This window comes from Neoarius graeffei, chromosome 27 (assembly GCF_027579695.1).
Source record: "Neoarius graeffei isolate fNeoGra1 chromosome 27, fNeoGra1.pri, whole genome shotgun sequence".
Taxonomy (NCBI): domain Eukaryota; kingdom Metazoa; phylum Chordata; class Actinopteri; order Siluriformes; family Ariidae; genus Neoarius; species Neoarius graeffei.
The window spans coordinates 40,906,371-40,918,569 of record NC_083595.1 but is presented as its reverse complement, the minus strand read 5'-3'; the positions used below and the strand labels follow the sequence as shown (position 1 = coordinate 40,918,569).

At 41.7% G+C, this 12,199-nt stretch overlaps 1 protein-coding gene across 2 annotated transcripts in view; it reads right to left on the bottom strand.

Annotated features, from left to right (window-relative positions):
* Positions 1 to 11,893, bottom strand: part of itga11a (integrin, alpha 11a) — a 133,037-nt gene extending 121,144 nt beyond the window's left edge. For both annotated transcript variants that reach the window (XM_060912055.1, XM_060912056.1), the window contains exon 1: positions 11,809 to 11,893. In XM_060912055.1, coding sequence (XP_060768038.1) covers positions 11,809 to 11,857 — 49 coding nt within the window. In that variant the 5' untranslated portion in view covers positions 11,858 to 11,893. The remainder of the gene's footprint in view (positions 1 to 11,808) is intronic.
* Between the last annotated feature and the right edge of the window lie 306 nt (positions 11,894 to 12,199).

Here is a 12,199-nt window from a genome sequence, read left to right as displayed (position 1 = left end):
TTTCAGACCAGGCTTTCCTCCTCTTTATAGGAGCTGCAAACTCTACTAACACATAACTGTACAGTTGCATAACTGTTCGATGGTTTTTCCAAAATTTTATGAGATCTTAACTTTCAAACCCCTTCTGATGGGGAAATATTCAAACCCCAAAGAGGTCTCCCAGAGAGACCATGGAAGAACTCTTAGGGTTTAATAGGGATATGCACAGAATCCTGAAATAGTTGTGAAAAAAGTGCAATTTCATTAGTTTAATCTAATAACTCATTATTTTGAGTTATTATTGACATACTAGCTCATTGTTTTTATGTAATATTTAACACCCCATAATCTATCAACAAGCCTCATTTACTGAATATTAAATTCTCACTCTCTCTCTTTCACATATATTAAGTGTAATTCAGTTGACACATATACAGTATGTATGTCTAGTGTATATTGGGGGCAGCCATGGCCTGAAGGTTAGAGAAGCAGCCTTTGGTCCAGAGGGTCACCAGTTTGATTCCTGGAGGAATCTCATCTCATTATCTCTAGCCGCTTTATCCTGTTCTACAGGGTCGCAGGCAAGCTGGAGCCCATCCCAGCTGACTACGGGTGAAAGGCGGGGTACACCCTGGACAAGTCGCCAGGTCATCACAGGGCTGACACATAGACACAGACAACCATTCACACTCACATTCACACCTACGGTCAATTTAGAGTCACCAGTTAACCTAACCTGCATGTCTTTGGACTGTGGGGGAAACCGGAGCACCCGGAGGAAACCCACGCGGACACGGGGAGAACACGCAAACTCCACACAGAAAGGCCCTCGCCGGCCACAGGGCTCGAACCCGGACCTTCTTGCTGTGGGGCGACAGCGCTAACCACTACACCACTGTGCCGCCCTCCTGGAGGAATGTGAAGGAAAAAAATTGAGGGGAGTTGAGTGAATGAACAGCACTTTCCCCTCCCTCTGTATCACAGCTGAAGTGCCCTTGTTGCAAGGCACCTAAACAAGGCACCTAACTGCTCCCAGGGTGCTGTAGCATAGCTGCCTACTGCTGTAAGTATGTGTCTGCTCATTGCTCACTTGTGTGTGCATGTGTGTGTTCACTGCTTCGGCTGGGTTAAATACAAAGGAGGAATTTTGCTGTGCTTGAGTGTACATGTGACAAATAAAGGCTTCTTCTTCTAATGATTAGTAATTCACTTAAGTTTTTCAGTTGGTTCATATCAACATCATCATGCCATGAATTGAACCTAAAGAGTTTGTTACACTGACTAAACTTATGGATTAGAGTTTCTATACATACACGTAAAGTCTATCATATAGGATTGTTAATATTTCTCTGTTCCACTGTTGTAGGGTTTTACAGCAAACCTTTAAGGATTATTAGCTCATCCGGCCAACAGGCGATGAGCTTATGCCATCATGTGTTATCCGTTGTCCGTCCGTCGTCGCCCACATTTCATGCAAATTGTTTCTTCTCTCTCAATTCTTCACTGATTTTTATTCTTTTTGTCAGGAAGGTACAGTAGGTCTGCCTGGGGTGCATATAACTTCCACCCAAATTTGCATAATTGCAATTAATAATGAAGATATGGAGTAATTAAGCCCTAACAAACAGTTTCCACACAAATCGCTTCTTCTCCTTCAAGTCTTCACCAAGTTTGATTCTTTCTGGCATGAAGGTAGGGGTACCTAGGATGCATATAACTTCTACCCAGATTTGCTTAATTACAATTATGAATGAAGTTATGGATTAATTAAGCCTTAATGAGCAGTTCAACAAAAATCACTTCTTCTCAGTCAATTCCTTGCCCTTTTGGATTCTTTCTGGCAAATAGGTTGGTATTCCTAGGGTGTATATAGCTTCTATATATAGCTTGTATATAGTGTCTATAGCTTGCAACATGGCGGCACGGTGGTGTAGTGGTTAGCGCTGTCGCCTCACAGCAAAAAGGTCCGGGTTCAAGTCCCGTGGCCAGCGAGGGCCTTTCTGTGCAGAGTTTGCATGTTCTCCCCGTGTCCGCGTGGGTTTCCTCTGGGTGCTCCGGTTTCCCCCACAGTCCAAAGACATGCAGGTTAGGTTAACTGGTGACTCTAAATTAACCGTAGGTGTGAATGTGAGTGTGAATGGTTGTCTGTGTCTATGTGTCAGCCCTGTGATGACCTGGCGACTTGTCCAGGGTGTACCCCGCCTTTCGCCCGTAGTCAGCTGGGATGGGCTCCAGCTTGCCTGCGACCCTGTAGAAGGATAAAGCGGCTAGAGATAATGAGATGAGATGAGCTTGCAACATTTATTGTGCAAGGTGGCCCACTTTAGATCGTTCCTTCTGGACTAGACAGGGCCGGAGTGAGCTACGTCGTCATTGACGGCCTCTGTTCTTCTTAGATCCAGTCATACTACAGTTTAGAGTTGAAGATTGAAAAATGTCACATGGTCTTCTTTTTCCAATCTTTTTTCAAAGTGTCCGGTTTTGGTGAACTTGTAGTCACTGTAACCTCAGATTCCTGTTCCATGCTGACAGGAGTGGAGGAGTGGAAATTAATGTGGTCTTCTGCTGTTGTAGCCTATCCACCTCAAGGTTTGACATATTTATTCTGAGATCACTTTCTGTTCGCCGTGATTGTCAAGTGGTTATTTGAGTTACTGTAGCGTGCCTGTCAGTTCGAACCAGTCTCGCCATTCTCTTTTGACTTCTCGCATCAAAAAGATGTTTTTGCCAAAATGAAAATCTGCCAGTCTCTGGATTTATTTTGTTTTGCACCATTCTGTATAAACTCTAGAGACTGTTGTGCATGAGAATTCCAGGAGATCAGCAGTTTCTCTAACACTCAAACCAGTCCATCTGGCACCAACAACAATGCAATGGCATGGTCAAAGTCACTGAGATCACACACTAATGTCTGATCTGAACAGAAGCTCTAGACCAGTATCTACATCGTGTTATGCCACTTGATCCAGCTGTTTGGATAACTGAATGAATAAGCAGATGTACAAGTTTTTCTAATAAAGTAAATAACTGCTTGTGAGAAAAGAGCACAAAGAGCTCCTTGGTGCTGTTTAGTCTCCTCATCTGAACTTTAAACTCTGTATGCTCTGAAGAAATAGTCTTCTTCTGGACTCAAACAAAAGTCTGAAGGAAAATCAAATCCTTTCTCTGTAGTTGCCAAGCAATTCATAGCAGTTACCCAATAAATAGTATGCTTTAAGATAAATAACTAAATCATTAAGCTCAGACTTTAAGGGGTTAAAGACATTTACTGACAATGATGTCTGAATCTTGAAAGGGATTTACTTTTCCACTTACAGAAGTGAGTAATTGAAGAAAATACAGAAAGAAGAAGGAGTGATGGCCTTTTGGCAGACAGGAAAAGTTATGCTAAGCCTTCTTAGCCTTGGCCTGACATTTTAAACCCATTCTTTTTTATGTCTTCCTCCTACTTTTCACTGTCACTTACTCTGAACTGCGTTCTTGTTTGGCTGCAGTGCCATCAATGATGTGTTATTGTGGTGATAAGGCTGACATCACTGAACACTGTATTCCACCGCAAAAGATGCTAGGCATGCTAACTAATACTAGTTTCTCTTTAATTGCGTTTTGGTTCTGGTCCAGTGCATTAAAGCATCATGTATGTAAGAAGAAAGAGTGAGAAAATAAATGTTATATTTTTCTATACTATTGCAACCAGCACCAAAAATCATTTTATTGAAAGGATAAAAAACTAGAAAAGGATAAATGAGAGAAACAAAGAAGAAAATGGCTTTTCTTGCAAAAATAATCACTAATAGTAGTTTATATACCTGTGTCAGTGGGGTCATGGTATTTCTGTATGTCAATAGGGGAGAAATGTTTCTTGACAGTAATATGTGTCATGGCATGAACACCCACACTGAGATGGTATGACGGCTTTCATAGAGAAGATCAAGACCAAAGGGTTCACATGCACTCTCACGGGATCTCCTCTCTGACCTGTAGCGCTCCTGATTTTTCTCTCTCTTTTCCACCCTCTAGCATTCACCTTCTGCCCGCATTCTCTCTTAGCCAAGACTGATAATAACCGATAACATGTCTGACGCAACAACATCTGAACCTGATTCATAACATTACAGAAATGTATGACTGTCTGCACCTTGAGTACTTGACATGGAAATTGGGAATATTTAAGCAAAAGATCCACATGGAAACACATAAAATATGTTTGTATTGAAATAGTTATGCTGTGCCTAGCAATTCTGGAGCTAATCTCTGGGTTGGTCCAGTATTTTTGTTATTTCAGTGAGAAGTTTGTGGGTGTGTGCCAAGCTGACATCACTCTGAAAAGTTTTCGGTGATGTTCAATATCATCTCATCTCATTATCTCTAGCCGCTTTATCCTTCTACAGGGTCGCAGGCAAACTGGAGCCTATCCCAGCTGACTACAGGCGAAAGGCGGGGTACACCCTGGACAAGTCGCCAGGTCATCACAGGGCTGACACATAGACACAGACAACCATTCACACTCACATTCACACCTACGGTCAATTTAGAGTCACCAGTTAACCTAACCTGCATGTCTTTGGACTGTGGGGGAAACCGGAGCACCAGGAGGAAACCCACGCGGACACGGGGAGAACATGCAAACTCCATACAGAAAGGCCCTCGCCGGCCACGGGGCTCGAACCCGGACCTTCTTGCTGTGAGGCGACAGCGCTAACCACTACACCACCGTGCCGCCCTTGTTCAATATCATGTTAATGAGAAATCCAATGTAGAAGTAGTGTGGACAGCAAGTAGTAATCTAAGAGATGATGAGCATGATGGCATCAACAACAGTATTAGCATTTGCTGGACAGACGAAAGCACTGAAGTACTATAGCAGCTCTCTTTTTAGGTAGAGATTAAATAAGGGCAAACTTCCACTGGCATCACTTTATCAGGTATTCAAATGGCATTGTGGGTAACTATCCATAGATCCATTGAGGAACCTCTTTACACATTTCTCAGATTCATGGGAAACACTAATACATCGACAAAATCTATGAACTCACATTCAGGCTTAATTCAGTCAGTTGGTGAAACAGAACATTCAATTCAGCTCCTGGTCCAAGCGCTGATCATCTCTCACTTGGACTACTGCAGCTGTCTCTTTGCTGGCCTTCCAGCTTCTGCCATCAGACCCCTGCAGCTCATCCAGAATGCTGCAGCTCGCCTGGTCTACAACCTCCCTCCTTCTTCCCATGTCACCCCTCTGCTGCCAACCTGCACTGGCTACCTATCACAGCTCGCATCAAATTTAAGACATTGGTACTAGCTTACCAGGCTCTCAAGGGCTGAGGGCCAGCATACCTCCAGAGTCTGATCCATCCCTACACACCAGCCAGATCCCTACACTCCGCTACGAGTGGTCGTCTGGCCCCTCTTCCTCTTCGCTACTGTCCAGCCCGCTCAAGAGTGCTGTCTGTCCTGATTCCCCGTTCGTGGAATGATCTTCCCAATGAGGTCAGAACTGCCGACTCCCTGACCACTTTCAAGCACAGACTGAAGACTCACCTCTTCAGGCTGCACCTCTCCCCTTCTTCCCTGCCCACTGTGTAACTGCGTTTCAGTCTAGACCAACCCAGGCTGTGTACGGTCTAGCCTGGGGTTAGCTGTTTGAGTTCTCTACTTAGTTGTACTTTATATGGCTGGTTTGTTTCCTTGGCTGTTTGAGTATTGGTATTTCAATGGTATATTACACCAGGTATTGCTGTCACTTGTTCAGTTAGCACTAGAACTTTCTTGTCTACAAGTTCAGCACTTCATGTACCTGACTTTTGCACTCGTTGTACATCACTCTGGATAAGAGTGTCCACTAAATACCATGTAATGTAAATGTAGAAATAATTTTTTAAATATTTAACGACAATAACATTTGCTAGAATGGTGACATGAACCAGTCAGGAACATGATATGCGTGCAGATGCAAGCAACAGTTGAAATGACTGACCCTGTCCCCTCATCTATATCGCTATAAGGAGCCTAAGCAACTCTTATGACAATCAGATGGGTTATACAATCTGACCCCATGCTTCAAAAGATCAGACCAATCATTTCTTTCAGCGTGGCACCTTTTTAAATACTGACACATTCTCTATATTGTTCAAGTCCTGCCTTTGATGTTTCCCCCCGGAATATTCTCCAGAAGATGGCTTGCGTAGCTATAAAAAACCAGAAACAGTTTATAGCTCACATGTGTGTGAAAAATCAGTGAGTGCATTAAATATGAAGAGATGCAAGAAACAGGAAGTCTAGTAAGCATATGGTGATGGTGAATGCAGTGAGGTATTTTGCTCACTGATTGATTCCAATTCCCATTCCAGGTTTCATGATTTTTTTGGATGATTTCTTCACAAAACACTTTAGTAACTCACTGGCAAGACTTTGAAAGCAATCACACAAACTATTCAGACTAACATCAAAAGTGGTTTTTTTTCACTCTTGCATCAAACGGAATCAGAGGGAAAAAGCAGAAGAGCATCGAGAAGCTGCAGTTTTTTATTTGAAATCCTAGCGTAGCACAGTGATTTAATACTCCCACTAATACCAGAGACTCACAAAGAAGTATTTGCTTTGTTTTTTGTGTGTACAGATGCTTCTGCCCAGATAAATAAACCTCAGTACCGTGGCTGCTGGCCCTGCATGTTCAGAATGAGGCTGCATTGCCTTTGGCACAGAAACAAGCTGCAGGAGCTTCACCACAGCCACGCTGACACACAACCAATCTCAGATCAACAGCAGTGAGGGTCCCAATTAGAGACAGAGTCAAAGATTCAAGAAGATAAACCACTATTCCCTGACCCCATAAAATTACCAAGGATCCCAATTAACAATGATGAATCGGATCCTACATTAGTGTCCTTACTTGAGATGCTTTGTGGAATCCCCTGTCTCTAAGACCAAAAGAAGTCCACCGGGTCAACAGAGAACCATTAAGTCAAGAAAACTATAAATGGAACAAGTGACTCAACTCCACTGACATTGCATTCTCCTGAGACATGAGCCACGACTTTAAAACTCAATCAACTCAAGACGTGGTGGTGGTGGTACTCAAATCTGAAACAGATGACCCAAAGTCTTGGATCATCTCAAAAATAAAACCATCAGAGACTTGATCTGATTTGAACCAAAACTCTGAGAAGAAATCCCAGGACAGTTCTCCAACACATTTAAGGTAAAAACAAAGCTCCCAGCTGCATGTGATCACCATCTGTGATGGACAGAACAACTCCACACATCTGCTTGTCTCTCACTCACCCCTCTCTTCCTTCACAAATATTTACACATGGAGCTGCTCTGATGCTAATGAGGCCCGATGCTGCCCATCGGCTAGGATTATGAGCCAGGAGATTTGCTTCTAATAAACTTTACATGCCTTAAATGCATCCTTCCAACCACTGAAATGTTCTTGCATGTCATTGTACACAGTGTCCACTAATGCGTATGTGATTTTACTTGGAAGTTTTAACACAAAGAGAATGGCGCAACCAAACATATATTGATCCATGCCAACTTTCCTACTGTGTGTGTTCTGCAGTCTGGAAAAATCATCATGGTGCTGATGGAGAGATGCTTTGCAGGGGACATGATCAGTGGCATGAAATAAAGTGTAAGTCCTTGCAAAGAAAATGGGCTGGAAGGAACATTTGAGCGCTGTCCAGAATGCTCTAGGTCTTCTGAGCCACACAAAATAACCACAATTACTCATGAGTGAAAGTACACAAACTGCTCCATTGGGTGATATCCATAGTAAAATCATGCTTGCAATCTGAATATGTATGTAAAAGAGCCAGAAAAGGAAACTGGACAATGTACTATAGGTATAGAAAAGAAATCTGGACAATGCATGTCCCAAAAGCAAAATTATACCTTTATGCAGAGTTGGTAAATACTCTCAGAAAAGATGAAGCATGTCCTTAAATTCTTCACTCAATTAAAATAAATAAATAAATAAATAAATAAAATCAAATAACAAAGTACGGAAGTAAATCCACAACAAAATTTGACTAAAGAATAAAATGTTTGCCTCAGACTTCACACTGATTTTACTTACTGATGATAAATTAATGCCCCTTTCATCAAGGAACCAAAGAACATGAGCAAACATTAGCTAAAGCTAACGAACAATTTTACTTCTAACATTTTCAAATGTTAGCTTGCATGATACTGTGAGCTGGCATAGTGGTTAGCGTGTCCGCCTCTCAATCAGGAGGTCGCAAGTTCTACTTGCAGTTGGGTCATACCAAAGACCATCGTAAAATGGTACCTACTGCCGTCTGGCAAGGCACGCTGCAATACAGATGCAAGTGATGAATCAAACTCTTGTGGTTACCAGAGGACTAGCCCCCTAGCTGTATAGGCGAGATGCCAAGGGCTATAGAAGTGGAGATTAGCACCATCTTAAGGGCCTGGTTAGTATTGGGTTGGGAGGCTGGCATAGGAAGGACTTTGATTTTTAAGCTGGCATGATGATGATGCGTAAATCTTATGACAGAAACTAGCTAAATATTAATATCGAATATCTAGATAAGCACAAAATGCTTGCAGTGACAGATTCTTTCATTCTTGTCACATCTGTAAACGTTTAGATTGAGATCAAGTCCTTCTGAAGCTAAAAAGTTTTATGACTTGTGGTGAAAAGTAGAGATTGTAGTGTAGAAAATGTAAGTACAAAGAGATTTTTCTGGAATGTAGTCAGTAAAAGGCAAGCCCGTGTAAAGGACAGATGCTTAAAAACAAGACTTAAGTCCAGTAAAAATGTCCTTGATAATATAATAGAGACTGTATTTTGAATTTGAATGAATGAACCTGGTATGGTTGCATTATCTATCTATCTATCTATCTATCTATCTATCTATCTATCTATCTATCTATCTATCTATCTATCTATCTTTTTAAATTTTTCTTTTTTTTACAGTAGATTTTAATCAAATAAAGTCGCAGTGAATTGTAACCTCATTCCCAGTGGTGGGCCGTCAGGGCCTGCAAGGCCTTCTCTGCTGGCCTGAAAATATCTGAAAAAAAATCACAGACAGACTGATTGATGTTAATTTTTTGTTTATTATTTTTATTTCATTTCATAACTATTAAATAATTCCAAATGGTCTGGCCGTTTCCTTCCCCGTGGCTGCGCTGCTGCCAGACGTGTATTTTTCATGTTGAAGCATTTTTAACCAATCACATTTCAACCATCATTTGTTGCCAGGCAAAGAAATCTGCCTGGAGGCCAGTACAATCAGTTCTGCTGGCCTGTCTGTGTCATAGACTGTAGATTCAAGTTAGCGAGCCCAGAACCAGTCGTATTAGGCCGTCTCTGATGAGCCCCAACAGCCCATTGCAGGCGTATATGCTCTGATTGGCTCAAAGCATGCATAAGGAAACGTCATTGTATTCTCACCATTTGATTGGGTAGATTTCCACTGGAGTTGCGATGACGCGAATGCTACAAAAAGTCATTGAGTGCTAGTCAACTTAGCAATTTTTAACTGCATTAATGAGCTTCAATTTTTAATAGTTAAATAATATAAATATCTGTGTTATCAACCCAAAATGGCCGAAGGAGGGGGAGAAGTTGATATGGTGGCAAATTTATTGTCACAACCATTTTCTCGGAGGACTTTTCCAGAAAAGCTGGACATCGTTCTGTGACTATCCCCGTATCCACTGCTTCTGTCGAACGGACATTTTCAGCCCTCAAGAGAATCAAAACGTATGCAAGAAGCATGACAGGACAGGCTCGACTGTCTGCATTGGCCTCGATGGCCATCGAACGGGACTTTTTGATGGGACTGAAAAGAACAAACGACTTCTACGACAGAGTTATTGACGTTTTCTTGAGGAAAGAAAGGAGGATGGATTTTCAGTTCAGATAATCTCCGTATTGGTGAGTGATGTCATCTACTTCGCCTATACTGACTGACCTCATTCGCAAGGTCTCATAAGGCACATAAACACACACATTGATAAAATAAAATGATGCTATTTTGCGAACACATCGATAAAATAAAATGTTGCTATTTTGCGAAATAACATTGCAATATGAGGTTGTTATTGATGCTTTTATGAATGTCGCAGCTGTAGCTGCAGTAGAAGTTTGATACGCATTATTGAGGGGGGATTTAATTCAGACAGAGCAGTATTGAAGGCCCATGTGTGAAATGCACGGCCCGCCACTGCTCATTCCTAACCATAGACTCACAGAAAAAAAAAGGTTCCTTCAATGTATTTTTTGGATAGTTAAACAACTCTTAGGGTTGTATTTTGAGCTCTCGCTTTTCCTAGAGGGACAAACTAAAGAACCATTTAATGTTCTAGACTGAACCCTTTTTCTTTTTTTGCAGTATGAACTTAACCATGGTAAGCTTTCATCCACATTAATTCATGCAAATTGCGACAAATTTGTAAGTGACACCATGTTTTCTCCACACATTTGCTTCTGAATTCCAAAGACTTTCTTCACTGCCTATACGGTACCATGCTGTCGTTAAGATTACTATGACCAGCTGTTCAGAGGACAGATGTGTTAAGGAAAAGGTAGGACCTGATGAGACTCAAGTACTGTGTAAACCTTGCTTGGCCAGTAAGCAGTCTAGACCTCCATCTGGATGACAAGCAGCTGACGGAAACCAAACACAGAGCAGGCTTTCCCACACACACATCTCTCTTTATTTTTGTCTCTTTTACACATGCACATTAAATGTCCTCAGACTTGCACTAGTTCCAGCACATTACACATCATCCAACTTCAGAAGCTCTGATGAAATCATACATGGCGTTTGGTTCGTGTCTTTCCAGCCCCTTTGTCTGTTGCAGCAGTAGATAAATGAATTCCTACTGGACAAGAAGCCAGGATCTTCAGCCAGCAACCCAATTTCTCCAGCAACACAAATATTTACACACCAGCTAAACTAATGTTTCAGCACAAATTTGATTTACAACAGCACCAAGAAGTCAGAGAGTAACTCTTTCTCAGCAATGTCAAAAAGAAAAGGAAACTGCTCATATTAATACCAATCACGGCTTATGAAATAAATACAATTCCGTTCTGAATATGTCAAAACAAACCGTGTGAGAAAACTGGCAAAGAATAATCTCATTAATTAAACTAACCACAATGAGCTGACATCCAAATAAAACATGTTATATTATATAATTTATATAACCTGTGGTCCTAATTATGTCTAGTTCCATGTCTTATCTTTTATAAGCGCCAGCAGGACTCCACTTCACATGTCAGAAGAGTCTATTTAAATACGACTGTGTGCACTAACCGCCTCAGGACAGTACTCAGCTGCCAGACTCTCCAGCTCGCTCTATAAGCTGCTGTGATTGTAATTTCACTGCTAATTGAGCCAGGCTGTGGTAGGAGACCAGCTTTTTCCACATTCTGGCATGTATTAATGCTTTCTGCTGGAAGTCAGGTAATATCACCTTTCATTTCAAAGCACTGCTCGAGAACAGCAACAAAATGGGAGCCTGAGGATTTGAACTGCTCCAGTGCAAGCTCAGCATCTGTCAAAGCAGGAAGTTTCTGGCGAGAGAACATTTATATTGGTCACACACACGACTGTGGGATTAATTCTGGCCTGAGAAAGTTCCAACTTTCAAAAAATCCAAGATAATAATTGCCAGAGTTGCCAAGCAATAGAAAGCAAACAGCTCTGTTTCTCTTTAAAGAATGAATCAATGGGGCATCTTTCTATAAAGATACATAATCAAAGCAACAGGAACTACATCAATGTGTAAGCGCATGCGCACACACACACACACACACACACACACACACACACACACACACACACTCACCTGGCCATAGGCACAGGGTCCAAAGTAGCAGAGTGCAGTAGTACTCCATGTGTGTGTGTGTGTGTGTGTGAAGGTAGAATGTCTGTCAGTGTGTTCTCCTTAAAGCTCCAGGCCTGATTGACTCCACTGCTGCTGAAAACTTTCTCTATATCTGGGGGAAAGAGGAGGAGACTGTGGCCAAACGAAAAGGAGGTGCACATTCAGCTAGAAGGCAGATAGTACTGAACTCTCACTCATTTTTTCTCTTTCGCTCATGCTCTTGATCTTTTTCATGCTCCTCTCACTGCCTCTTCATCATTCTATTAGTTGCCTCAAAAACAGTTACTGCATCCTTTGTCTTCTCAAAAGTGGCAGCAATTATGTCACCACTAAAATTTGATAGCACTGACTA